Source organism: Struthio camelus, chromosome 7 (genome assembly GCF_040807025.1).
Source record: "Struthio camelus isolate bStrCam1 chromosome 7, bStrCam1.hap1, whole genome shotgun sequence".
NCBI lineage: Eukaryota > Metazoa > Chordata > Aves > Struthioniformes > Struthionidae > Struthio > Struthio camelus.
The window spans coordinates 17269517-17297150 of NC_090948.1; the positions used below are offsets into that span (position 1 = coordinate 17269517).

At 53.6% G+C, this 27634-nt stretch overlaps 1 protein-coding gene and 1 long non-coding RNA gene across 5 annotated transcripts; one reads left to right on the forward strand and one right to left on the reverse strand.

Moving 5' to 3' along the window:
- Positions 1-968: 968 nt before the first annotated feature.
- LOC104145954 (uncharacterized) lies at positions 969-4827 on the reverse strand. The gene is made up of 3 exons (XR_694499.2): positions 4622-4827; positions 3473-3591; positions 969-3298 (listed from the first exon to the last, which is right to left on the reverse strand). It is a non-coding gene; the product is annotated as an uncharacterized lncRNA (long non-coding RNA).
- Positions 4828-5025: 198 nt separating this feature from the next.
- Positions 5026-26373, forward strand: CNNM1 (cyclin and CBS domain divalent metal cation transport mediator 1). Of its 4 annotated transcripts, XM_068949942.1 has the most exons (13): positions 5026-6529; positions 16669-16812; positions 17359-17499; positions 17807-17976; positions 18589-18688; positions 18789-18836; positions 21859-21921; positions 23185-23348; positions 23877-24057; positions 24408-24521; positions 24638-24754; positions 25065-25192; positions 25609-25742. In XM_068949942.1, exons 1-12 carry the CDS (start codon positions 5026-5028, stop codon positions 25142-25144), a joined length of 2826 nt encoding a protein of 941 aa, XP_068806043.1. In that variant the 3' UTR covers positions 25145-25192; positions 25609-25742. The 4 variants fall into 4 exon arrangements, with proteins under 4 accessions (XP_068806043.1, XP_068806042.1, XP_068806046.1 ...); XM_068949941.1 differs by lacking the exon at positions 25065-25192 and having other exon boundaries at positions 25609-26373; XM_068949945.1 differs by lacking the exon at positions 25065-25192 and having other exon boundaries at positions 24642-24754; positions 25609-25695.
- Positions 26374-27634: the final 1261 nt, after the last annotated feature.

A 27634-nucleotide genomic window follows, 5' to 3' on the forward strand; every position in this document is an offset into this window, starting at 1 on the left:
AAACCGATGGTTTGGGAAGAGATATTAGAAGAAAACATGAAGATCGTGGTTAGGGAATGAGAAGAGGAACTATTCTCCAACTGTGTGCCATGACTGGAAACCAAAAAAGTAGATGAAGGAGAAAAAGTGAAATGCTAGCTGTGTAGAAGCAGAGGATGCCGAGGATGAGCCCTGGAGACTAGGAGAATCGGAAAGGCAAAAATGAGCACAAAGACTGAGGGGAAAATGCCAGAAGGCCCTGAGATGTGCTAATGGAGGGAGAAGAAGCTGGGCTGCGGCTGGATAAACCTGAAATCAACACCCTCCTTCCCCTTTTCAGTGAAAATTTTAAAACAAATACAGAAAAGCAAACATCTTTCTGCATAAAATTTCAATAACAATAGTTAAGTTCCAGAACTGCTTTTCTTTAAGGCAGTGATGGAGAGATGAGGGTCTGGGAGCACCACATCAAAGGGAGAAAGTACAGAATCGGGAGAATGCCTTTCGGGTTCCCCAGCTATCCAATGGCACAGTTTACCTGCAGCTTAATACGAATCTGATACAAAATCCATCCCTCTGATGAGTAAGTGAATAGTTCCTCCCCCTGTCTGAGAGGCAAGAGGGCAGGAGAGAAGTGCTGCATGATAACAAGGAGCTGCAAGAGAAGCATTTCCCCAGCCCTTATAGCAACAGAGCCCCACAGCAACCCCGATGCAGCGTTGGTAGGACAGTGGAAATCAGAGGAAGGTTGTGGGAAGGGCGCAGGGTCCCCAGGCCAGGCACAGGAGCTTATCACCCAGAAACAAGCGCAGGGAAAGGGCATATATTCACAATGCACACATTTCCTTTGTCCTTTCTGCCAGGATCTGGGTGTTGTACTCTTCTCCCTCCAGAGCTTTCTTTCTGTAAGCCCTTTAGTAACAGCAGCATGGAGAAGGCTAAAAATAAAATTATATTACCAATATAATAGGCATGCAATTGCTTGTCTGTTTTCTTTGACAAAGTGATGCTTTATTTCCTGTACAATGGAAACTATAGTTTGATGTTACAGCTATTGGTTTTTGACTGAATGCAGAAATTTGATTTAAACAATGACTCCCCCCCCATTTAGTATTGCCATATGTCGCTGATTATATATTTAGGTTGCAGAAATGAATTACATTTCATGGCTTCCTCGAGTTAGATTCTCTTGAAGCGGATTGTCTTCAGCCATTAACCAAAATACTTGGAAATCAGCTTTAACCTGAAACAGCAGACTTGTGGTATCATTTCAGGAGAAAACTGGTTATCACAAACTAAGTGCTTAACAAGTCATCACCCAGAGGGCTTGGGTAAAGCTTTACAAACCTGCAATGATTGTTTCTGGGATAAAGAAAACAGGGTTTAATTAAACACCGCAGAGTCATAGATGGAAAAAAAAAGTACAGTGCAATGTTCAGACCCCTTGCCTGGGGTCTTATTCCTTCTGCTCAAGAAGTTATCATATATCCCACATCTCAGTGGTTATTTCTCTTACTTGGGGAAAGTATCTGCTCTCAGTTGGCTGCACAGCATTAGTGATGATCACTTTGCACGCATGCTCCATGAGACACCAGCCATATTTTTGCTAGATTTCTCCTCACTTTCTGGGGAAAAATCCAGATTTTCTTTACTGCTGTTTCCCATCATGATTTGGAACTGCTAACGTTTCCCCTCCACCCAGTAGCAATCCCCTGGCTGCCCCTCTCCCTTTCTTAGAGGACCAACATTATTCCTAACAGAAGAGCAATGTCATAAGTAGAAAACAGGTAAAAGAAGGAGACGGCAGTATAAGGAGAAAATGAGCACAGCAGTTCACTGCTTGCTCAAAGATGCAGCAGGCAGGATACAGCTGGGACAGGCCTCAGTGAGAGCCTTAGAGATTCATGTTATACTTTGCCAAAGACTCAGTCAATTGAGCATGTGTTAAAGCACAGTTTGTTTTGTCTTGTTTGAAGCTTTGGAAGATATTTCCATTTTGAATCATTGAACATGCTCCAGCAACACACCTGCAACTTCTGGAGTGCATCCTCTCAGCAAAAGGCTGGCTAGCACGTCGTCACTTGTGCAGGGCAAATCCTACTGAAAGCAAATCAAGCCACAGCTTTCGCACCAGTTTACTTTCACACATAGCACATGTAAGCTAACATTTGGCAATAATGCAGCTGGGTCCTGATCTAGACAGAGCTCATAGCAACAGATGGTGTTCGATGCAGCAGGACCAAGATAGCTTCACCCTAAACTGAGCATTATTTCTCTTCCGCATCTTACATGCTCCAGCCACATCTTTTCCAGAGTGGAGCTATTGTCACTAGGGCTTTGCAATCAATCCTCTCATCTCTCAAGCTGTTCCAGACCACATGCCACATTCAACCTACTGGTTATAACCTAGTCCTAACACCCAGGTTATTTTGTTCCTGCCTAAGCATCTCACTGCATGAGGCTGGATCTTATCATATTGTACATTAATATAACATTAGGATAGGAAGAGATACTCTGAGCCAGCTGCTACAGACAGTTTGTGCTTTCAGTGAAGGAGGAAACATCCATTCCACTGCACACAGTAGCTTGGTCAGCACGCATGAAAGCAGCACTAGTAGTTAGCAATCTAACGAGCTACATCTGGTGCCCATTTTGGGGCAAAGCCATGGAAAAGCTAGCAAAAATCAGCCTCCCATACCACCTCTTTCAAGCATGAAAATTTCATCCTAAGGGATGAAATATTCAGAAGAGAAAACCTAGCATTGAAGTGAATGTTGCAGTGAACCTGTAAGATACAAGATGTGACCAGCCGGGTCTGGAGCTTCAGTTGCTAACAGATTTTCTGCCACAGGTTCATTTTGCCAGTAGAATTACGGAGAGAGATTGCCACCTTGTGGTTCCTCCTCCTGCAGTGCCACGGCTCCCCTTCTCATTTTTTTAATTGAGTAGCCTAACATCAGTGGTTTTCAACCTGCTGCCTGGGGATTTCTGGTGACAATAATGCTATGGACAAGAATAATACTTCCCAAGTATCTTGTTAACTAAAAAAGCCAGCCTGTAGTTCACAGCTTTAAATTCCTATACTGAGGGACCCATCACTGGAAAACCCTTCAGGAGTCCACGGGTTAATATAGACTAGTAACTACTGACACAAGTACATAGCTTCCAAACAACGATCCAAAATGCCTTGGCAGTGATGCACAAAATACATTGTCTTTATAATATTTTCAGCATCCAGAAGTCTGAGAAATTGAGGGCTGATGACAGTCTGCAGTTCCAAAAATTTGAGATGGTCTCAGGCAGCAGTTCCCACTTGGTCCTAGAATGGAAGGAGCAGTCATATATTTTTCCCCATTACTTGCACATAGAAAGGCACAACCGGACAAAACTTACCCCCTCCCTAGTCACTCTAGGTACCATTTAAGACAATTTGCAAGATCTGTTACCAGGACAGTATATGTGAATAGGGGTAAGGTCTGGAAAAAGAGCTTACCAGTTAGCTCCTCAGTAAATCGTGCCCAGGAGGAGCACCAGACAGTATTTCTCCACTGGAGCCAGCGCATTAGAACGAGAAAATCATCAAGATCCAGAGCTAGTGAAGCAGCAGAGTCCCTGTGAAATCCCAGATAATTAATCAGCTTTAGAAAGAATTTCATTGCCTTCTTCTGAGAAGGAGAGAATCTCTCCTGGCACAATGAACACAGGCCTCTCGGCTAGCTTTTTATGGCAAGGACTCCTACGTGCTTCCTGACCTACCAACACAGTCTATTTTCATGGGTGCAAGGAGAGATGGAGAGCTGTCAAATGTCAGCACTGATCACGCCACAGGCCACCTTTCCGTGCCAGTTCTATGCTTGCCCCTGCCACAGCTGAGCCAGGAGGCTCTGTTTCGCCCTGCCCGAAGCCAAAGGGACAGGCAGTGCCGTGGTCTGATGGTTAGACCATGGCAGAAAAGACCATGGGACCCTTTTTGTTGCTGATAGGGGTCCCAGAGCACTGACTCTAGTGTCACACTAGTTCTCTCCCTTCTTTGCTCCTAGGGCCGGGAACCTATTCAGTAGCTACTGGAGGTGTGCTGGGGTTCAGCTTTTGCATCGGCGTTAGACGAGGATGGAGATGAAGGGTGAAGATCATGTCTCGGACCACTGTACACCCGTGAAGGATGCCTTCCGTGGAACTGCAGAGCTGTGAGGAATAATCAGAAATTTGGAGAGCTTCCTTTCCCTCCCTGACATTTTGTGACTAGTTTCCTACTTTGCCATCAGCGTGCCTGTTCCAGCTGTCAGCAGCGTCAGTTATTTTCTGATTCCCCAGCCTCTGTTTCAAGGCTGTCCTCCTGGATGTTGGTCCAGGAAAGAGCCAATAAGTTTAATGTTAGATGACTAGCAAGATGACTAGCTAATCATTAGATGATTAGCCAGTTAAGTGTTCCCTGTATGTGTGCCTTCTTAGCACACACTTCCTAAGCTGTTAAATCCCCTTTGCTCATCACGCTCTCCTTTGAATCTAGAGATAAGAATAAACGTTAATTAATGGGTGATACATTTGTTTCCTAGCAAGACTGCAAGGTTACGACTATCCCACCATTAAGAAAAAGTCACCCCCACAGGAAAGAATGAAAGGGAAAGGAGTCTGAACTTACAAGGAGCCCTGAAAAGCGAGAGCGAGGCCTCAGCAGAGCGCAGAGGGAGGCCAACCGCAGATCCCGGGGCAGCGCCACATTCAGCTCCAGCGACCGCCGACAAAAGCCCCGCCGCGAGCCGCGGCCGCGGCGAGGAGCAGCCGCTCGCACCGCCCCACGCCGGCAGCCAGGCGCCCCGGGCCGCCGCCGGCAGCGGCTGCCGCGCCGGGCCCGCGCGTGAGGCGCCGCGACCTGCTCGCGCGTGGGGCGCCCCCACCCCCGCCGCCGGCCGGCCCCGCTCGCACGTGGCCCGGCTGCTGCCCGCCCCCCGGCCCACGTGTGCGCCGCGCCGTGCCGTGCCGTGCCGCGGCGGCTCCCCGCTGCAGTCGCGGGTGCGGCGGGCGCTGCGGGGCCGGCGGGGCGGCATGGCGGCGGCGGGCCCGGGCCGCGGCGGCGGCGGCGTTTGGGGCCGGAGCCGCGGCGCCGTGCTGCTGCTCTTCTTCTCGCTGTCGCCGCGGCCGCCGGCCGGCGCCGCCTGGCTGCTGGGGCTGCGGCCCGAGGACACGGCCCCCGGCAGGGTGTCCCTGGAGGGCGGCGCGGTGCAGGCGGCCGAGGGCAGCCGCTTCCTGCTGCGCCTCTACTTCCAGCCGCCGCCCGAGGGCAACGGGAGCCGCGGGCCGGCCGGCGAGCGGGAGCCGCGGCTGGTGTTCATCGAGGAGCCGGCGGCGGGCAAGGCGGCGCGGGGCCCGGCGGAGCGGTGCCGGGAGCGCAGCGCCTGGGCCTCGGACGTGGAGGTGGTGGGCCCGCTGCGCTCGGGGGGCTCGGCGGGCTCGGCGCTGGCCGAGGTGCGGGTGCGGGAGCCGCGCAAGGGCGAGGCGGCGGCGGGCCCGGCGGGGCGGCTCTTCTCGCTGTGCGCCTGGGACGGGCGGGCCTGGGCGCACCACGGGGCGGCGGGCGGCTTCCTGCTGCGGGTGCGGCCGGCCGCCCCGGCGCTGGGCGCCTGGCTGCTGCCGCTGCCCGAGGCGGGCTGGCTGCGGGCGCTGGGCGCCCTGCTGCTGCTGGGGCTCTCGGCGCTCTTCAGCGGCCTGCGCCTCTCGCTGCTCTCGCTGGACCCGCTGGAGCTGCGCGTCCTGCGCAACAGCGGCTCGGCCGCGGAGCGGGAGCAGGCGCGGCGGGTGCAGGCGGTGCGCGGCGGCGGCGGCACCTACCTGCTGTGCACGCTGCTGCTGGGGCAGGCGGGGGCCAACGCGGCGCTGGCCGGCTGGCTCTGCGCCTCGCTGCCCGGCGGCGCGGCGGCGGCGGCGGCCGGGGGCCCGCGGGGAGCGCCCTGGCTGCCGGTGCTGCTCTGCGCCGCCGCCGTCTTCCTGGGGGGCGAGGTGCTGCCCTACTCGGTGTGCTCGCGGCACGGGCTGGCCATCGCGTCGCGCACGCTGTGCCTCACCCGGCTGCTGATGCTGGCCGCCTTCCCCCTGTGCTACCCGCTGAGCCGGCTGCTGGACTGGGCGCTGCGGCAGGAGCTCAGCGCCTTCTCCACGCGCGAGCGGCTGCTGGAGACGCTGCGCGCCGCCGGCCCCCACGGCGACCTGGTGCGCGAGGAGCTGGCCATGGTGCAGGGCGCGCTGGAGCTGCGCACCAAGGTGGTGGAGGACGTGCTCACGCCGCTGGCCGACTGCTTCATGCTGCGCGCCGACGCCGTGCTCGACTTCGCCACCGTCTCTGAGATCCTCCGCTCCGGCTACACCCGCATCCCCGTCTACGAGGGCGACCGGCGCGACAACATTGTGGACCTGCTCTTCGTCAAGGACTTGGCCTTCGTGGACCCCGACGACTGCACGCCCCTGCAGACCGTCACCCGCTTCTACCGCCGCCCGCTCCACTGCGTCTTCAACGACACGCGCCTCGACACGCTGCTCGAGGAGTTCAAGAAGGGTGAGGCCGCCGGGCCACCACCCCCGGGCTCCCCCCGCAACCCCCACGGGCTGCCCGCCCCATGTCACTCCCCAGCAGGTCCTGGGGACACTGCGGGACTGAGCCCTGCCTGCATGTGCTGGTGTGCCCGCGTCACTAGTGTTACTGGAAGAGCTGCTGGGTGGGGTTGAAGGTCTGCAGTATCGGTAGCACCCATGACATGATGGAGCCTTTGGCCCCAGCATCACTGGCTCACCAGAGTGGGCAGCTGGCCTGACGGCAGAGCGTGAGGCCGTTGTGGGGCCTGGTGTGCGGGTACGTGTGTGGCAGGCCTGCCCCGCAGCCTGGCCCTGAGCGCGGGGGCTGCATGCTGTGCAGGGGGCTATGGCAGGAGGTTGCATCTTGTTCCTTAGCTCTCGCGTTTTCAGCTCAGCAGCAAGGTGGGGTGAGAAGCAGGCCTGTAAAGGGCTTGTGTGCAAGTGATTTAAAGGAACGGGAAAAGCCTAAATCCTTAGAAAGAGATGTACTTTCTTTGCAGCTCTGACAGTGTTCATATTGCAGCAGCTGCCAGCAGTCCCAGGGAGGCTGAGAACTGCATTTCATTAACTGTACCTCGAGAATATACAGCATTTGTTTTTTCCCTGCTGGGAATTGTGAAGCATATTGCTACATGTTATCCAGTACATCACACTGGTGACTGAATCTGTAAGAAATGGCTGCAGCAGTGACATCTTGCATTATGTAATGATAGAGGAGGATAACACAGAAGCTCCCTTGCTGCCTGTGGCCTCTCTGCAGCAAGCAGAGCCGATCATGTGAGAAAAGCCAACCAGGTCCTTCCCGGGCACAGAGAAAGCCTCTCTGTGAATCATCTCCCTCTCCTAGTTTATAGGGCTGGAGCAGGAAGGAAATAATGTTTCTTCTGTACCCGGCGAGTGACCATCAGATACATACAGGACAGCATCCTCTCCAGAGATGCACAGCTCTGCCCCTACCACCTCCTGGGGCCTCAGGTAGAGGAATTCTGCTTGGCACAAAACATCTAACCTCTCTGCCTCTTAGTGTGACTGGTGACTTCATGCAAATTGACAAATTCCTGTGTTTAAATGACAAGGCTGTTAGCAAAAGCATTAAGATTGTTTTCTGGGTTCAGCTTTGATGCAGTAATTTCCCCTCCACTCCCACCCTACCTTGCACTTCCCATGTCTCTTCTAACATAGTTGTCCCTCCTCTTCCTAACTCCTTGTGCCTTGCAGTTCCGTCTTAACTGTAATTTCCTGCATGATACTAGTGTTAATGAAGTTCACTTGATCTCTACTACTTCTCTCTTATCTAGAAAGATATCGTGCACATCACCCCTTGGTCAGCCTCCCTTGCATTTTTTTCCCATTTATTATGATGTATTCAGCTGCTTCTCCTTCCAAATTTGTTCTCTATCCTGGAACCCTATTGATCAATAGACCTATATAAACAGCCTTGTGGCTGCTTAGCTCACTTCCTTTTGCTCGCTCTCCTCCCCCTCCTCTCCTCTCCGCATAAACAGAGGTACTGCATTTTCTTCGTTGTGTAATTCCCTCAGCTGACAGGCGCATAAACAAGCCTTGCTACCTGCCCTGCAATTTCCCGTGCTAGTCCTCTTTTCGGATGAAGATTTTCCAGCCTTCTTCAGCTTGGCTCCATTAAACTCTTGGAGTTTTGCTTCAGGCTCTTCCTTCCCTGTGTCTGTTTACCATCGTGGTCTCCTTGAGTGTTTTGCTACAGCCTCTATGTAGAGCTGTCCCTAAAACGTCTTTATATTCTCACCTCCTTTCTCCTTGTGTTTATTAATTTATGTTGCTAAAAATATCTTTGGTCTTATTATCCAGCTCTGCTCAGTGTTTAGCAATTCCAGTTCCTCACCCGAATTTTCTTCTTCCCAGGTGTTGCTGTTCTCTTCTGAATCATCCTTCTCCATTTCTAGGCCCTCTGTTTACTCCCAGCACTCTGTATTTGTAGATGGCCCAGTAGATCCCCCAGTCCAGTCTTGATCCTTTCCTAAACTCTCTTTTCCCAGTTCCAAACACAGGTTCCCACACCAGCTTCTGCACTGTGACAGATATTCACTCCAAGCTGCCTTCACGGTCACATCCGTTGCTCTTTCTGCCCAGTTTACTTGACTATTTAATATCTAAAATAAAGATTTCCCCTTTGTAATTAAGAATCTTTGTCACTGTCTCCTTTTCTGTGTCCATTTCAATTACACTGAAATACCTTGTTTGAAGAAATCAAGGTTTCTTTCCACGGCCTCATCTTCTGTGGCATCTCTGCTAATATGGGAGTAGCTTCATTGCTCATTGTTTCGGTGCCTGTTTAATGAAGGCATTAATCACTTAGTACATCCAAGGCGCATGCAGGATACCAAGTGCTCCCACTGATTATAAGGCCCAGTCTCCTTCTAGGAAATTAAAGTCTCCAGTAATGACAGTGATTGCTAACCACCTCCAAACCTCTAGAGCTACCTTGCTAGTGTTCTTTTCCTTCTCCGAAGATTTTGACTTCAACAGGTTTTCATATCTTTTATTTCTTTTGGTTATTACAGTGTTTGTATAAAATACCCATCACTTTTTATATATTTCTTTCCTGAATAGCAATGTACACTTCAAGATTTGTTTCAGTAATGATTGATGTTCCACCACATCTGCTATGCTTTTGTTATTTTTTTGCATAATGCATAAGTAACTTGGTTTTACTGCCTGACCTCCTTGCAGCAATACGCATAAGTAACTTGGTTTTACTGCCTGACCTCCTTGCAGCAATACACAAACATTTGTTTTTTTCTTGCTGAAAGTGCCAAGAGTATGCTTAAATACAAAATTTTCTGTAACTCTTGCTCACACCACCGTTAGCACTTTCATTTTTCTGTCTCTCCTCCTACTCAGTGATATCATCTTCCTGTGTTATACTTGTTTACCTGATGTATTTCTTTTCTCTCAGCACACTATCCTGGCTATGAAGATTATCAGCTTTTTTTTTCCCCGCTAGTCTTTCATAGCACGTTTTGAAGTGAAGTGTTCCTTCATTAGTTTCTAGGTAAGCTCACGTGTAAGCTTATTTGAGCTCAGTGTCATTAGGATGCATTGAGGTTTGTCTGAACAGGTTTAATACGTACATAAGCTGAGACTCCCCTCTCCCAACAGGGCCCTGTGCAGCATTTTGAGGCAAATTAATTTATGCTTCCATGTGCCCCCAGGAATTAATTTCTGCATGCGCCCCAGGGCAAGGCTGGAGTCTGTAGCATCAGATTGCCCAAAATATTTAAATTGTAGAAAAATACTAGTGTACACTTCAGTAGCGCCAGGGGAACTCATGGCCTCATGCGGTTACAACTACCACGGGCAGCTGTGAGGTCTTGGCTGACCAAACACAGCCCTGACCCCATCAAGGCTGAGGAGAAGTGATCAAGCTATTCAGATCCGCCCTTTCACAAGCCTGCTGCTGGCTGTCACCTTCCCTTTTGGCATTTCTTCCTGGAGAAAGATGGTTTAACTGAGGATGCTAAGAGGAACTGGGAAATGCCCACTCTGCAGTGATGGCCCAGAGAAGGCTGTGAGCAACAGTAGAGGGGTGGGCCGACCTGCTGGAGGAATAGCTTATGCTTTGATGCACAGCCCAAAAGAGCAGGGCAGTTGCTGAAGCTGTATGAAAAATGACATTGCAGCAGTGTGAGCCAGTCCTGGCTGAAGGCAGGCAATATTTGTGTTCGAGGAAGGTTTTGACTTAACCTCCTCAAAGGTCAGTGGAATAAACTTGAGAATAATGAGGAATGGGCACCCAGTTTGCCGACTCTTTGGGCAAGCTAGACCAGCTCATAATAAAAGGTGTGCATAGCCGAGTAGCATTTACGTAAAAGAGTGAAGAGGAGGAGTTGACAAAAAATGTGTTTTCCTTCTTCACTAGCAATGAGAGACTACACACCAGTAGGGTAATTTTGCCACCTGCAGCCTGAAAGAAGCTGAAACTGTTGAACTGAAGGCATGAAAAGCTTTGGAGACAAATCCTTCGTGGATGCTTTTTGGAGTGCCTGGCTTTTTTCGGGAGTCACCACAGAAATTACCCAATACACCAGAGACATAACTGCACCATATTTAGCAAACTAAAGCAATGGAGGAGGGCAGGTGAGATCCCGGTAAGACAAGCTTCATCTTAGGAAAATAGAATGGGAAGATCGGTTTATGCATTCATACAGTGTGAAACGCTGTGGGTGATGCAGACTTTCCCCTCCATCCCCAGCGGATAGCCAAAGCAATACAGGCTGCAGCTTCACTCCTGTGGCATAATCAAGCATGGTGAGCTTTTTTGAGAGCTGCATCTTGGTCTACAGGCACCTTTGGAGACTTGCAGTCCTTTTCCATTGTACAGGTCATTTATGGATTTTGTAGACTACTTTTGCGGGGGTGGGAGTGGTTTACATACAACAGTAGCACCTTTCAGCGAGCAGCCTTCTTCTGTTGAGCAACAGTGGAAATTTGCTCTTGCATTCATCTTCCTGCAGCAGGCCAGGGGCTGAGGTACCACTCAGTGCATTATTCTTCAGTGGTCTGGCATCTTTTAAAAGCTCCTGAAGGTAAATTCTCCCAAGGCAACCTTCCTGACTTAGTGGACAAAACAGACTGCCCTGTAGAGGTCAGTTCTGCCCTAGAGCCTGCCTTTGCTTTTCAAAGTACTCCACAGCCTAGGTCCATATTAGACCTAGGAACTGGTGCCTGTACTAATTCAGCTACTTTTCTTGCTGTCCCTCCCTTGAGCCTGCAGTCACTGCAAGCATGAAGTGTGACTTGAACTTCAAACCAGCCTTCAAGGGTTTTCTGCAGGTGTGATAGCCACCCTCTTGGGTTGAAGGAATGACCTCTGCAGCTAGCTGCATGAGCTGAGAAGCTGATGTGCTAGCGAAGGACTCTTCTGCACGTGGGCTGGGTGGTGATTGACACTCAGAGTGGGTGAGGTACTGGTACACAAAAGATGGTGTCAGTGACTCATTCTGCAACTCAGCCTGAAGTGTTATTTTGATTTGTACCGGAAAACTGTGCTAAGTCTTATTGTGTGATGCCTGTTCCACTACACCCTGCCTCAGTGAGCCCCAGTGCAGGTCTGTTCAGTGGAGGCCTGGACATGACTCTACAAAGCCATGCAATGAGGGCCACGTCCCCTGGAGGGCGGGCAGCTGCCACCGGTTGGCCCTCTCCTTCTTGGGGAGTGCTAATCTCTGGGGAAGATCTAGATTAGATTAGTATTCACAGCTTTTTCTCTTCATATAGCTCTGATTCCCTGCAGGGTGACGTGCCCTCGCAGCCCTCCTGGTTATTTCCCTGGTGTTCAGGTGTAGATGTGCATTGCCTCTAGGGGTGACTCATCAAGTGTGTGGTTTCATATTTGGTGCAGAGTTGTGGTAGTGCAAGAGTGCAGCTTCACATGCATTTCCAGTTCAATAAACTCTCAAGTTGGGTTCCCTAGTTAACTTCAGATGCGAGTCTGTGAGGAGGCATGGAGCTGCTGGCTGTTCCCCCAGCCCAGGGAAGAGCTCTGATTAGAAGGACACTGAAGATAGATTAGAGTTGCATCATTTCACTGATCAGCCTTATTTAGCAATTACTCTTTTTGCTTCCCATTTTGTAGTACTAAATTGTTCATGGCTTGTGCCTGTACCTTTAATGTTCCAATAATGATTTTAGTTTTTGCAGTAAAACTCATGAAAAGAAATTTCATACTCAGGATAGTCATCTTGTAGAACAAGAGACAAGGCTAAAGCATCTTTAACGTTCCTCTGGCAGAGCACCTAAATAAAAAAAAATGATAAGTAGTCTGGGCTATTTCTGCTGCCAGCAGCACTTTCTTTCTCACAAGTAAAGGCATTTTCATGTGTTCAGGCTCTGTTCTCCCATTAGGAAGGATGCTTTGATGTTGCTCTATGAGCCCAAGGTCATTCAGGTACCTGTGAAAAGCAAGGCTCCTAAAAACGGGCATAAAAGCTTTAGCCAGCTATTCAGGTACCTGCTCCTTCCACAGGGTTTCAGCTGTTTATATTAGCTCTATAATTTAGCATTTTGAGGCATTAACTTTTCACTGAAGCTGTTGTTTGAAAAGAGCGGATTTCATGTTGCCCATAAAGAATTTAGTGCAGTCGTAGCCCATGCTGAGCAGACACTTAATCACCTATAGGTTTCCTGTGCATGAGCAGTCCTGTTGAGGCCAGTGGAGCTATTCACACAAATAAAGTTAATTGCCCATTTCTTCTAGCGTTTGCCAAACCAAGGCTTTGATTCTCAGTGTTTCGCCATGCTTTTTTGTATCTGTGATATCCCTCTAAAACTCACATACAACAGTTTGCTAGCAGTGAAACAACTAGCTCTTATGATTCATTTCATTTGAACTATCAGGGAACCGTTATAATAACACAGTTTTGGAATCAGTTTTACAGATCTCAGACCTGTTTTATATCAAGTTAGGGTTTTTATTTAAGTGATTTATATCTCTCAATCATACTCCCACCAAAGCAGAACCACAGGAAAGCAGCCCGAGAAGAGAACGCCACTCCTCTGAGATCCCCATGTCTGCTCCTGGACCACCCCTCCCTAGACATTAATTGCATCTCCTAAACTGCCTAAAACACTTCTACCCTCACACCTTCTCCAGAAAGCTGCTGCTTTTCCTCTACGTGAGCACAGCAGCAACCAGGGCCCAGCGGAGGCAGGGGGTCGTACCAGAGCTTGGCACTCTCACCAGCCCACGAGGTAGCAAGTGCCAGCTCCACCACAGGACACCTACCAGCCTCCCCCAGCTCTTATTGCCAAATTTAAAAGGTCTGTTACAGGAGTCTTGAGAAGAACAAGCTCCCTGCGAAGTGAGGAGATGAAGGACCCAGCCAGGTATGGGGGCAGGATTTTGAAAATGATCTCATGCCCTTCAGGTAGGAAATCAGGGCACGCCAGCCCTTTTGGCGGTGGGGGGGGTGCCTTTCTGGAAGCAGCAGTAATTCACACCCAGCTTTGTGAGGGTTTTTGCCCTCTGGCTGGGAGGAGCTTACAGGGAGTTTTTGTGTTATGGGTGTCAGCTAGCTGGGAAGGGGCTCCCTCTTTGTGGGCCAGGAAGAGCCATTAGTTGCAATGATTTTCCATTGCTGGGTGCATACTCCATTTCTAATGTGGCTGTTAGTCTGGAAACCTAAACCTGGGGGTTTATAGTATGGCTACAAGTGTTTATTTTCTGTGAAAATAAAGAACTCTTGAGCACTCTAACAGCCCTTCTGGCTCTGCCCCCAGTGCAATGAAACTGTGGGTCTCCTCCCAGAGTAATGGTGCTGGGTTGTTTCTAAAAAATCTGATTTGCTGCTATGTGAACACGGAGCTGGAATCACATTTCTCTGTGGCTGCTCTAGAGTAATTTACAGTGTCGATGTAGGTGTTTGGCCAAAAAAAGAACTGCCTCCATTACTCTCTGACTGCCTTTAAGTAGCACCTAAGCTTTTTGTAAGGGCTTGGTGGTTTTGGGTTGCATGTAAATGTCATTAACAGCGAGCTTTTGGCCAAAAGAAATAACTTCTCCCCTCTCCTTGCTCACCCGAGGACTTGTAGGAGACCAGATGGCCCCAGTGTTTGGGAGTGGGTTTTGGCAAAGGAGACGTTTTTGAAAGTTGGACTTTGCTAAGATGAAACGTAGCTGTTGCTGCTGTGTTGCCGCCAACTCTGCTTCTTTTTTCTTTTTAAGGCTGAAGTCGCATTGCTTTATTACACGCTGAACAGACAATATGCACAAACTGCTATATGAAAAGAGGGAAATAGCCCTGGCCCGAAGAAATTGCTGAATTGTCAATGCCCTGAAGCTATTGATTTGTTTTTAAAGTGTATCTCCAGCTTTATAGAAAGAACAACAGTGCTACTTACTGTGATGTTATGTTCTCGTTTCTAATTCTGTAGGCGTGGGAGGCAGTGAGCTGCTCTCTGAAATCTTGCAATAAAAGCTTGGTATGAGGAGGAGGGAATTTATACTGTGGAAAATGCCCAAGCTTTTCTATGAGAAATGTATAGTGCTGATCTTTGTCTGAGAAATATCATTTGCTAGTCTCAGATCCAGGGCAGGGTTATTTGAAGGTCACATGTTCCCCAGAAAGACATGTTTTGTGGGACTGCATGGCTGCCCTGGATGCGCCAGTCCCTGTCCTGCAGAGGGGACAGCCCAGAAGTCACCAGCAGGTGAGAAGGAAGCTGCGGAGCAGGCAGGAGCCCACCCAGATTCCATACTAGTGGACAGGTTTGTTGTAGGCGTCCTAGAAGAAGCAGATCTAGAGGCAGCTGAGTGTCAGCGAGCCCAGGGTGTTAGCCCAGAGGAGGATATTGTCTGCACAAGGAGACATGGGAAGGGACATGCACAGGTATCTGAGGATGGAGCTGTGGCAGTGGCTGAGCCATGCAGGTGAGCGCATCCTCTCTTCATCGACAAGTCACTGTCCTGGTTTGTGCGAGGGAAGTGCTCCCCTTTCTGTTGCTGCTCAAGGGTCTTAGCTCTAGTCCTGTTGGAAAAGAAGATGATTTAAGCTCTGCTGAGGTCTGTGGTGGAAGTCCAGGAGTCCCAGAGCCTACAGTCTGGTTAGATTTGTGCAAGAGCAGCACATTGCACGCACAGAGGTGTTGCAAAGGGACACTCCAAGAAAATGGAGAACAAGCACAGCGAGGGAAAACTGTTGAATGTAGTGCTGATGAAAGACATTTTTATATTTTAAGGAAAACTAGAGGTTCAAACTTGTGTGCATTGCTGAACAGAATAGGAGCCACAGAAGCAGTAAGTAAATCAGTGCTATTAATTGGCAGGTCCAAGAAGGCATTTGAGCTAGAAACCCAGGAGTTGTTCAAGGTTTGGGAATTGGGTTCTAGTCAAGCTACTGAGCAGGAACATAAATTAGAGCAAATGATAATGGAAGGGAGAAGCTGAGCAAGTCAAAACAGCTTATAGAGAGCTGGACAGCCAAAAGCAAACAGTGATGTATGCCGAAAGCAAGAAGCCTGAGAACATGTCAGCACAGCTGCCAGCTTACTGAGGGCAAGTGAGGAAGCCAAAATTGTGATTGAGAAACGCTGTGACTTCTGAGCAGAAGTCACAAGCAGATCCCAGGAAGGTCCAAGTCCCAGTCTTTTTATTTAAGGTAACAGAGGTGAGGCGCTCCCTCTCAGGGGCAGGTTTTGGAGAAGGCACTCAGATGCAAGCTGATCATGTGAAAAGTGTTCAGCCTCTGCATCCAGATGGTTCACCAAAGAGGTCTGCAGAAGCTGAGCAGAAAGCTGCAAACAAACATATGCATTTCTGCATTAAAAACAGCTGCTGTTCCAAGGAGCTGGAGGCTTTGCTTATGTTTTTTTAGCTTTTCTTGGAAAAGCTTAGGATCGGTCCAGACAGTGATCGATAGAAAGATGGGAGAGAGCTATTCCTGGCCAGCTGATAGGAAAAATAATTAACAACAGAATGAGAAAACACCAGGAGGATAAGGGAAACCAGTAGCGCTCAAGGACACGGTCACATTTCTGCATGGTGGACACTGTCTCATTTGTCTCGTGCTGGTGAAGCAGAGGATAAGCAAGAAGCAACTGGTATAATGCATTTGCACCTTCGGAAGACTTCAGCCCTGCACAAGAGGCTGTCAGTGAGCTGAACGGGCCTCGAGTGACTTGCCTTGGTGAAGAAAGCAAGCAAATGCCCAGAGAGCCAGGCAGATTCCTGTGACAACTCCTAGCCAGCCTGAGCTGTAGCAGCCCTGTTTTGGCTGGGCTGGGTGTTTGGCCCTTCTCTTTGGGTTAGCAGCACAGCTGGGGTGATTATGGACAACGCCTTCTGAGGTTTGTCCATGCCTCCCACTGAGCCCCAGTGTAGGGCTGGTTGCCCAGGGAGCCTCAGGTCGCTGTCCCTGGTGGTGGGCTTGCCCTAGGATGGGAAGGCACCCTGCTGCTTCTCCATCTCGAGGGCCTGTGAGGTTGGCCTCCGTGCCACACGTGCCCAGCACGATGTCTGGCTGGTGCAGCTCCAGGCTGCAGCCCCAGCTGCCTGCCAGCCCACGGTGCTGGGACAGGGAAAGATGTTGCCGGGGACCCCTCCACCGGCAGTGGAGATCTCACTGCTGCTCTGCTCTCTCCCCACAGGAAAGTCCCACCTGGCCATCGTGCAGCGGGTGAACAATGAAGGGGAAGGAGACCCATTCTACGAGGTGATGGGCATTGTCACCCTCGAGGATGTCATTGAGGAGATCATCAAGTCCGAGATCCTGGATGAGACGGATCTGTACAGTTAGTGTCCCAGAGCAGCTACTCCTGGTGCAGGACCCAGGGTGGGAGCCTGGACAGAGAGACAGACATGTGGGTAGGAAACAGGCCACGGTATATCACAGTCCTTCCCCAGAGCAATTATGGTCATAGTAGGAAAGACAAGAATGATAAAGAGATGCTGGTCAGGTGTTAGGGAGCCTTGAATGCGCAAGATAGAGAAGCACCAGCATCAGCAGCAACATATGTGTTGGGAACAGTGCACCCACAGGTGGTTCCCAAGGTCCTTTCCAATCCTGGGTGATGCATCCAGCCGGAGCAAGCCAGGACTGTGTTCCTGAGAAAGCAGCACATTTAGCCATCCTGCTCCCTCCCCAGGGCTGCCACCACGGCTATGTGATACCCATTGTATTTTGTATGTCCTGCTGCTCCAGCTGCTGCCCTCTCCCCAGCATCACCTTAGGGTGCAGCAAGATGTGCCGCACTCTAAATGTGCACATGGGTACTGCCAAGGCCCTGCTGTGGCAATGGCTTCATGGCGGGTAACCTCTGCTGCTCTCTGCCCCACAGCAGACAACCGGAAGAAGGAGCGGGTGCCCCACCGGGGGCGCAAGCCCCAGGACTTCTCCATCTTCAGACTCTCAGACAGTGAGATGAAGGTGAAGATCTCCCCGCAGCTCCTGCTGGCTACGCATCGGTTTATGGCAACAGGTACTCCTGCCCTGGAGGAATAAATGCCCCGTGATCTGAAACAGTGGGTGTTTGGGGCCCTGCATCACCCCCAGGCTGTCCCTGGGTTGGGACTCTCCTTCTAGCGGGCAGTTTCACACCCTGGGCCTGCCTCTGCTCAGCCAGCATGGGTCCACATTTGGGTTGCCCTCTGGGCCATGAGGAAGGGGGCTGTGCAGCCTGGGAGGCTGTCCCTGACAGGCTCCCGGTGAGCTCCCCTTTCCCTGCAGCCAGGTGGGGGGCTCGGCCTCTGGCCACACTGAGCAAGCGTGCGTTGCCTCCTTTCTAGAAGTTGAGCCTTTCAAGTCACCCTACCTCTCTGAGAAAATCCTGCTGCGGCTCCTGAAACATCCCAATGTCATCCAGGAGCTCAAGTATGACCGGAAGAATAAGAAGTCCTTGGAGCATTACCTCTATCAGCGCAACCGCCCTGTCGACTACTTCATTCTCATCCTGCAGGTGCGCGGGGGCACAGGCTGGCCCAGCACAGAGAAGAGGGGCTGAGCAGTCCGAGCTGTGCAGTCGGCGCAACGCAGTGAATCTCACCTTGTTGCACTGGTCTTGGCTGGTACTGCAGCGGGGAGATGGCCCCAGGTGGAGGCTGGTACTCCAGGCCAGCTGGTTCAGGGGGAGACTCCTCTGGGTTACAAGGGCAGAGCTGCCTTCTGGGCTGAGCTGGGGGAGGACCAGCCCCTCCTGCGCTCCCATTCCCGCTCTGTGATGGGTTGGCTGTGTGGCTTGATAGCACCTTGCCCTCATCCCCAAACCTCAGCCCTCCAGGGCTCCCCCAGGAACCCCAGCTATGTTCCTCACCATTGCAGCTCCCGAACTGTTCACTTTGCAGCTCTGCCTGTGCTTTGCACCCTCCCTACTCTGTCCCCAGCTGGGACTCTGGGATGATGGCCAACCCATGGGTTTACAAAGCAAGCAGGCCCACATCCTCTCATAAAGGGTGGTGGTGGTAACTGCACATCTGCTCTGGGTGCAGATAGGGTCCCTGCAGCCCTGTGTGGGTTGTGTGGCCAGGGCCAGGGGGTTGCTGGTCTGAGCAGGTTTCCCTCCTCCTTCCAGGGGAAAGTGGAGGTGGAGGTTGGCAAGGAAGGGCTGCGTTTTGAGAACGGGGCGTTCACCTACTACGGTGTCCCAGCCATCATGGCTGTCATCTCCTCAGGTAAGGGCAGCGCCGCCCCAGATCCTGAGGACATCTCACCAGGGTGGGGCAGCACAGGACCCTTCCCGTGCAACTCATGTGCCTTCAACTGTGATTTCAGATAATGATGTGCGGAAAGTGAGCAGCCTGGCTGGATCCTCCTTCCTACGTAGGTATCTAGGGGGCAGGCTGGGGCTCTAACACCTCTCCTTCCACAGCACTGGCCAGCTGGAGGAGGGATGGGGTTGCACCCCCCCAAATAGCAGCTCTGACTCTGCTCCGAGGTCACCCCGTTTAGAAAGCTCAGTGGAGAAGGAAAGTGCTGACAGTCCCCCCACCAATGTCCCCCCAGACTTGCTGTGAGGTCTCAGCCATGCCCTGGGTCCCAGCAGGTGGAGCCCAGCACCCGTGGGAGGCACTGCACAGGGCTCTGCCCAAGCGCAGGATGGGAGCCTGCACAGCCAACCCATCTGGGAGGAGGAAGAAGGCAGCAGTAAAACCTGCAACTTCTTGTGCAGCTTATTTGGGTCTTGGCTTAATGTCTCTTGAACTGTGCATGGTCTCAAGGCTTGGAGCCAGAGCTGAACATGGCTCCTGCACTGACCTGGGCTCTTGTGGGTACAAGGGCTTTTCTGGAATTGCGCATATGGTTCAGTTTAGCTGTCAGCCATTCGAGTCAGCATGCACATGGTTTTGTGGTAAATTGGTGGAGATAAAAGTAGAGGATCCCCCCTCAACCCTGGTAAATTCCCTGCTAATAAGTTAATGAACAGATCCCCTACTTGCAACGGTTAACAGAGCTCTGATGGGGGATAACTGCAAGTCCCCCCCAAATTATTTGCTGATTACTGCTATACATGTTTAGTCTCTGGTGACTTGGGAGCAGGCAGAAGAGCCGCCTACCCCTGGCCCTGCACATCTCTTATTGCAATCCCAGACAGTGCAGTGGGATCTGCAGTGCTGATGGTAAGCCAGGGATGCTCTGCAGGGAGCTGCTCTGAGTGACTAATCAGAACAAGAAGCCACCATATTCAACCTGACAGGAGCTGTAGGGAGGGACATTGTTGGCAGAACAGAGAGAGCAGTGTCCCTTGGGGCAGGGGTCCACTCCTGTGGGTCACGGTCGATGTGCAGTTGTAGGGTTCATGTATTTTTCGCTGCTTGCTTTGCTTTCTTTCAAAAGGTTGGCTCTTGTACTGATGGATTAAACCTCCTCGATGGGCATTTCTGCTCCTCAGTACATCTGCAGCGCACTCAGTTTGGGCAGAGGAAATAGGCCAGCTGTTTTTCCCCAGGACATCGCCGCATGGCCCGATGCCCCAATGCCCTCTCGTGACTGTCCCCAGGGCCCTCGCTGGCCCCGGAGGAAGGTCACGCAGGTACCCAGCCCCAGCTGGCACTTTGTGTTTGGGTTGCAAATGCAGGAGATGGGGGAGGCAGGGTAGTGATTTCCAAGCTCCATGGTGGGGCTGACCATCCTCGTGGGAAACCAGGCCCAGGCTGCAGTCCACGCCGCGTCCGCTCTGTCACGCGTGTTTACAGTGCCACCTGCCGGGCCACCAGCTGCTCACGTTGCCACTGTGTGGGCTGCTGGCCGAGGCCCAGGGCTTCTTTTCTCCATGTGCTCACGCATGATGTTGTGTCACAAGATGTTTTCTCCCATCCAGCCACCTTTGCCTGTCGCAGGACATGTGTGTGTTGCTTGTGTGGTGTCGCACCCCTGAACAGCAAGGAGGCAGGGTGAGAGGCAGAGGTCCGCAGGGCATTTACCTTGTCGGGTTGGCGCTCCTCCTTTCTTCTTGAAGCAAAGCCCTGCAGAAATGAGTGTGAGTAGCATGTCACAGTGGAGAATTCAGATATTAACCCTTGAGCACTTAACAATTTGTTATTCATTAACCGTTGTTATATAACTTTCTTATAGCCAGGCAATGTTTGGTATCAGCTGCCAGAAGCAAGGGTGAAGCAATAGTGACCTGGCAGTCCTTGCGCTGACAACCCCCAGGTGGGAGCTAGGTGCATAAGAGCACAGTGCGGGGGAAGGTCGGGGAGGCAAGCATGAGTGCTTATCGCTCCATCCTTTGCTCCCAGCTGGACAAGGCTGTTCTGAGCAGCACTTCATGCTGGTGCTTTTGCTTGGACCAGCAGAAAGTTTCGTTCCAAGGAAGGAGACGGCAGAGGAATTACTAGGGGAAGAGCACAGGGAGCGGAAGGAGGGGGCTGCAGGTCAAACATTTGGTGGGGTTTATCTCCAAAGCAATTCAAGAACATTAATCATAAACCCTGCAGGAAATCCAGATGGTTCCTAGCACTGCAGCCTTGGAGCAGGCAGTGTCTTCAGAGGGAGAGGGCAGTGCGCTAGCGGCAGGAGGGCTGGGAGCTGGGAGGGGAGCCTGGCTGGAGCAGAGGGCTGGGAGCTGGGGTCCTAGGTCTCCTCCTGGTTTTGAGGAGAGCTCAGCTGACAGTGCAAGCAAAGATCAGGTCTCAGGAGGTGGTAGCGAGGGCGCTGCTTCCACTGTTTGTCGGTCTCCCCATGCTGCCCTGGTTGGTGTTGCCAAGAGCCCCAAATCCCCATTGCAGGGCCCTGGGGGCATCACAGTGGCCCTGCACTCTGCTAGCTGCAGTGGCGAGGAAGGGACTGACCTCGCAATTGTCAGTGCTGCTGTGAACCGTGGAAATAAACCACGGAAAAGTGAACGTCCAGCGACTTTGCTCTCTCTGAGGAAAAGGGTCGAGCAGCCCCGGGCGCAGGGTCCCGGCGCTCCTCGCTGTGCTCAGGGTCGCGCCGAGCGCGTGGAGCCCGCGGGCTCGGCAGGGAGCTGCAGGTAGCCCAGCGCTGAGGCCTTTGGGCTGCGTCAGGCTGTCGCGCTCCTGCCTGCCCCCAGCCTCCCCTGCGAGGCTGCGCGGAGGCCGGGGCCGCTGCCGAGCCCGTTTCACTCTGCCGCTCTCCTGCGCCTCCTGGACGCCCGAAGCACAGGGGCTTTGCTTGGTTTAGCTCGAGCCCGTTTCCCGGGGGGAAGTGGGGAGCGCCTGTTGGTGGCTGCGTGGCTGGGGCAGGGCTGCTCCGGCCACCTTCAGGCACAGCCCTGGCTCTGTCCCGCCTGCTTCAATCTCTTTCTTCCTCTCGCTCTGTCCCCCACCATCACGCCTGTCCCCTCGCCTTCCCCCCTTCCCCGCCGCCCCTCTCTCCGTAGTGCCCGTCTCGGTGTCGCGTACCTTCGCCTTCAGCAGAGGGGACTCCCTGGCCGGCTCCCCAGGTAAAGGTGCATGGTTTCGGGAACGGGCCTCTGTGCGTGCCGGAGCGCGGCCGGGCGGTGCGAGGGGGCAGCCGGTGCGCGTGCAGGGGACGGGCTCTCCACGGCTGCCCGCAGGGAGCGGGGCGCAGGCGGCACCCCATGCCGCAGCCCCAGGGAAGCGGGGGGACGCCTCGCTGGCTCTGCCAAGCGTGGGCAGGGCCAGGTGCGCCCCTCGCTGCCGCCCCTGCTCGCGCGGCGGGACGGGCCCGCGCGCGAGTCGCCCTCGCCCGCCGGAGCGGCAGCCGTGTCCCTGCCGCAACCTCCACAGCGAGATGCAAACGCCCAGAAGGACGGGATGGGGATGGGGTGAGCCATAGGCAGGCTGGGCTTTTTTCGGTGTGCAGTAGGTGCGTGGCTATAAGTATATTTGCATTTCTCTAAATTTAATTTCCTGCACTTAACGCTTGGGGTTTTCTTGCTGCTCGCTGCCTCTGAGCACGATGACCTGCGGCTCTGCACGCGCTCTGCCCTGCTTCGCTTGCTTTCTGGAAATCCGGGTAACAGAAGGGCGGTTTAGCAGCAAAGCCAGCGAGATGCTGACATCACCCGTGCAAGGAACAAGCTGCCTTTGTTCCCAAATAACCTGCTGACCACACAACACCCATCGCACTGCGTGTCGAGGCAGTCAGTCACCGTGAGTGACAGGCCAGCTTGCCATCGCAGCCTCTGCGCCTTTTATGTAGGAGTCAGGGTAAACACGAGCCTGCCCTTGAGACAGGTCATGTAAACCGCCGCGGGCTTTCAGGTGCAGCAGGAGAATTTGTGCCAAATCCGGGCCACGCAGAAGGTTTGCATTAGCCCGGATCCGCAGGTGGTCACGTGAGCTGTCAGTCAGTATGACAGGCAGATGGCGGCCTTCACCGCCGGCACATCGGGCACCCTCCTGTCCAGGCGTTTCCATTTGGGCTGGGCTGGCACAGAGCAGAGCCTCAGCAGCCTGCAGCACTGGGGCAAACCCCTCCGCAGCAGGATGTCCTGTGCCGGAGGCGAGTCCCGCAGCCCCTGGCCCCAGCCGCTGTCTCCCCAGCTCTGCTGCCGGCCCTGTGAGCCCAGCCCCTACCCCGGGCAGGGCACAGCCGCCGGAGGGTGACTGCCACCCCCAGCCCCTGCTTCAGCGCTGGCAGCCTGTGTGGCACCATGAGTAAGAGTGTACGTTTTCCTCTCTCTCTTTTTCACCTGCCCCCAACCTGCCTCCCTACCCCGGCCCTGATCCCCTCCCCTCAGTAAACAGGTCCCCATCTCGGTGCAGCGGACTGAACCGCTCCGAGTCCCCGAACCGGGAGCACAACGACTATGGAGGCAGCACCGCCCAGCTCTACAGCAGCAGCAACAACATCTACACCCCTGACTACTCCGTGCACATCCTCTGCGACGTGCAGTTTGTCAAGGTACCGGCTGGGCTGGGCTGTCCCCTCCTCTGTCCCCTCCCGCCCTGCGGGGCCAGGCACCCTCTGCGCCCTGCTCTGCCCCAGGATCCCTGGGGGTGCCAAGTGGCACCAGCACATGAGGGTGGTGGGAGCGCTTTGCAAGCCCTGCTGGACCATGCCCATGGGACCCCCAGCTGCTCCAGGCTGTGGTGCTGGGCTGTGCATAGCCAGCGCCGCAGGCAGGGGAGACAGGCTGCGGGATGGAGTCTGGATTCGGGGTTGGGTGTAGTTACAGGGCTGGGGAAAAGCATCCTGGTGGGGGGCAACCTGCAGGGCCCCCAAAGGCTCCCGAGGGGCAGAGCTCTGGGGCTCTGCGCAGGGGTGCGTGGGTCCTTGCTGTGCAGGGGTCTCACGCTCTGACCCTCCCAGGGTTTGGTCCCACTGAGTCCCTGGGAGGTCACGGTGCCTTGTGGTTCCCCGAGGGGCGGCCTGGGGCAGCAGTGCGGGGCTGAGCCGCGCGAGCACGTGCATGCGTGTGTGCGTGCCCAGATCACCCGGCAGCAGTACCAGAACGCGCTGGCAGCCAGCCGCATGGACAGCTCGCCCCAGTCCCCGGACATGGAGGCCTTCAACGACAGGGATTCGACCAAGGCCTCGACCGCTCGGGGAACTCCCCAGACGCCCAAAGAGGACACCACCACTCTCCTGAATGAGAGGAACAGCATTATGTGTGAGTGATCCCGTGGCCTCCCAAGAGCATCCCTGCCCTGCCCTGTACCAATGTGGCATGTCACCTGGGGAGGCTGTGCTGCGACCCGCTGGCATGGGGTGGCACCCCACTACCGATGCACAGTCACACATGGCCCAGGACACTCTGACACCTGCACACACAACGTATGCACTGTAATGTGCCTGCACATGCCAGCAAGCATGCAGATATGTAATGCCCTATGCACGTGCAAATGTGGCCATCCCTTGCCCCGGAGCCCTGCCAACGTGACACGCGCCGCGCCACTGAGGCCTGCCCCAAGGCACACCAGTCCCCCTGCCCTGCAGCGCACCTGCACTGTGTCTCTGCAGGCAGCCGGGCCGACGGGCTGCGCAGCCCCAGCGAGTCCGTGTTCTTGCGCATGGAGGGGATCCCCTTCATCCAGGAGGAGCTGGCTGACAACGAGGAGAACAGCAAGCAGCAGAGTGAGTCCTGGGCCAGGGCGGGGGTGAGACGCAGGGTGGGCAGCGAGCACAGGCAGAGAGCTGCGGTGCCCTGGGATGCTGCCCTGGACTGCTGCAGCCACAATGGACTTTTGCAGACAGTGAGTGCTGCAGCACCGCCCTGGACGTGGAGTCCCCGGGCAGAGAGGCTGGGGCCAGCTCATCTCCAAGCAGCTCTGAGGAGACACTGGGCAAGAGGCTGCTGAGATCACTGAGTAAGTAACGGACTCTGGGGAGTGAGCACCCTTCTCTCCTGTGCCCATTGTCTCAGCTGCTACATGCTGCTCTGCCGCAGCCCAGCACCTTTCTGCCCCTACCACAGCCCCATCCTAGGGACCACCTGTACAGGGGTGGCTTGGAGGAAGAGGGACAGCCAAGGTCCCCAGTGGTCCCTTCCCTGTTAGCAACAGGCAGGACTGCACCTGGGGCTAGCTCAAGGAGATATGGCTTGCGGGCTGGTTCTGGCCCAACCCTGCACGTGCCTTGACTCAGCACCCCCACCTCACCCTCACTTGCTGCTTGCAGGTGGGCGCAAGCAGCGGCAGTCACCAGAGGGTGAACAGACACCAGAGGAGAGCTCCAATCTCACCCCGTTAATCACCTGAGCAGCAGTGTGGCCAGAGCACAGTGCTGGAGGCCCACGCAGACTGGAGGTAGGACCATACCTGTCAGTGAAGCATCCCTCCCCCAGCAAATGGGAATTTGCTCACTTTTAAGAGCATGAAATTAACTTTCTGTCTTTCAAGCTGCAATGCCAAAGGATGTGGCTTGGAAGCCTGCAGAGAGACCCACACTGGGTCAGCAAGAGCAGTCCTGTGCACACACACATGTAGCTAGGGGTTGGAGCAGGGTCCAAGAGATGCAGGAATGGAGTCTAATCATCTTTCGGCTAGGAATGGGGGTAGGAGAGCAAGTGTACTTCCAGAGATATGAATACGTGTCTGCACCAAAATCCCACAGTTTGGCTAGGAAAGGCACTGCAAGTCTGGGCAATGGTTGGCCAGGGAGAACAGGCTCTGGCCAGCAGGCCAGGGGCCCACCTGCACCAGGCTGTGCTTGTGTCTTCCAGGTCTGCAGCATGGGGGGGTCTCCTGCCGTGAGTCTCATGTTCAACAGCAGCAGGTCTGCACTCGCTCGCTGCCCGCCTGCCCGCTCATGCCGCCCCTCCCTGCAGGACTTGCGCAGAGCCCCGTCCCCAGGCAGGAAAGGATGTGGCCCCTGGGGGGCTGAACCACCCAGGCAGCTGGACCAGCTAGCTGGAGTCTGAGGACCCTTGCCCAGCTGCTCCCTGGCAGCATCTGGTCTCAAGGAAGACGTGGAGAAAGGAAAGGTGGATAAGTGTCTGGCACGGTGTCCCTGCGGGCAGAGCAGGGAGGGGCAGCCCAACCCAGAACTGCCCTTAGCATCATTTACCATCCCCATCCCAGCGAGGCCTGGAGCCCCGCAGCGCAGCAGTGCTAGGTGCTGCACACACGTGGTCTCCACTGTAGGGAGCACATGCTGTTCAGGGGTGCCACATGCAACTCAGGGCCCCAGTACATGTTTGTGCTGTGCCTAGTGACATGCACAGTTGCAGCGCCTTGCGCACCCTGACCATTGACACAGCTCAGCACTCCCTAACCCCTGCAAGCCACAGGGAAGGGAGCCCAACTCCCTGATGAGTGCTCCCTTCCCTTTCTGGGGAGGGCCACTCCACGCTGCATTTAATCATCCTCCTCTCCGCACATGGCTACCTGTGCAAGGGAGGCTTCCGCTGAGCCTTCAAGGTGGTACAGACCAGTCACTAGTTTTCGCGGGGGCTGAAGGCAATGGGGATACTAACAATAAAAGTGATCTCTTGCTGAGTAATGCCCTGTCTGTGTCAATGGCTGCATGGAAAGATATGTTAACATCTACCCCCAGGTTAAACTTACCTCTCACACCTGTGGCCAAGATGACTGGAATAACCCCGATACCCCAGAGCTGTAGCTGCTGCTCCACATGCGCAGCTCCCAGCAGAGCCAGAGGATGCAATGGTAACACAAGGAGACAGCCTCTGGCTCAGGCCTCAGTACTCAGCCCACGCTCTGTCTCCAACCTGGCTCTAAACATACATGGGGACTGTTGGGAGAGGGGGCTGGAGGGCTTCCCAAGAGTAGCACACTCACTGCACTGAAGCAGCACGTTTACTTGGGATGCAGTCTTTTTCCACTGCTGTCTGCACAGGCATGCAGACCTGCAACCCATTGTGTTTTGGGCTGTCTTCTCACTGCAGCTGTCTCAGGGCAGAGGAGGCACAGCAGTGCCACAGGGACCTTCACTCACCTTTGCTGAGGGTGCAAAGGGGCCCAGGGCCTCAGCCCCGCTGTCCCCCTCTGTCTTAGGGCTAGCAGAGCCAAAGCAAGCAGGTGAAGGCCCAGGTCAGTGAGCGCTTCCCAGTTTCTCACTGTACTCTGAACCTGGACTCCTGGGCAAGGAGGTAGAAGGCTTTCATTCAATGTTGCTCCAGGAAAGCCCTCAGCACTGCAGAGGCTTAAGAGTAGAGCTGCAGACAAGGACTAGGGAGGGAGAACAGGAGTTCATATTATCACACTGTTGCAAACACAATACTGGGATACATAGGCTGGACTACAGCCTGATAGATAACAGAAATCTTATGGTCCACCAATGCCGATAAAACTTCAGCTGGAATAACTGCATCCTTGTCTGGGCACTGCCCTTCTAAGGAAGCACAGAGCAGTTGAAAAGAGGCCAGAGGAAAGCAAGGGCTAGAAAACAACCTACTCAAGAAGGCTGGAGGAAACAGGGTCATTTAATCTTAACTGGTGAAGGATGTGAAGGGGAGAGAGGAAGTTTTCAAATACATAAAAAGCTGTTGCAAAGAGGAAGAGAATAATCTGTTCTCTGTTGCCATAGTAAATGGGATAATGGGTAATGAGCTTACACCACAGCAAGGGAGAAATTTAGGTCACTCATTAGGAAAAACAAGCATGGTAAGGCTACCAAAGCACTGTAAAGATCACAAGGGGGGTGGGCCAGCTCCATTCCTGGAGATCTGCAAGGACAGAAGCGCAGCCAATTTCAGAAAGGAACTAGTTTTACTTATGTCATTTAAC

Bases quoted from the DNA above. Each gene is read 5' to 3' on its own strand.
- CNNM1 (XM_068949941.1), top strand. From the start codon at position 5,026: ATGGCGGCGGCGGGCCCGGGCCGCGGCGGCGGCGGCGTTTGGGGCCGG. The intron at 16,813-17,358 runs GTTAGTGTCCCA...TCTGCCCCACAG, and splicing joins GGATGAGACGGATCTGTACA to CAGACAACCGGAAGAAGGAG. The intron at 23,349-23,876 runs GTACCGGCTGGG...GTGCGTGCCCAG, and splicing joins GCGACGTGCAGTTTGTCAAG to ATCACCCGGCAGCAGTACCA.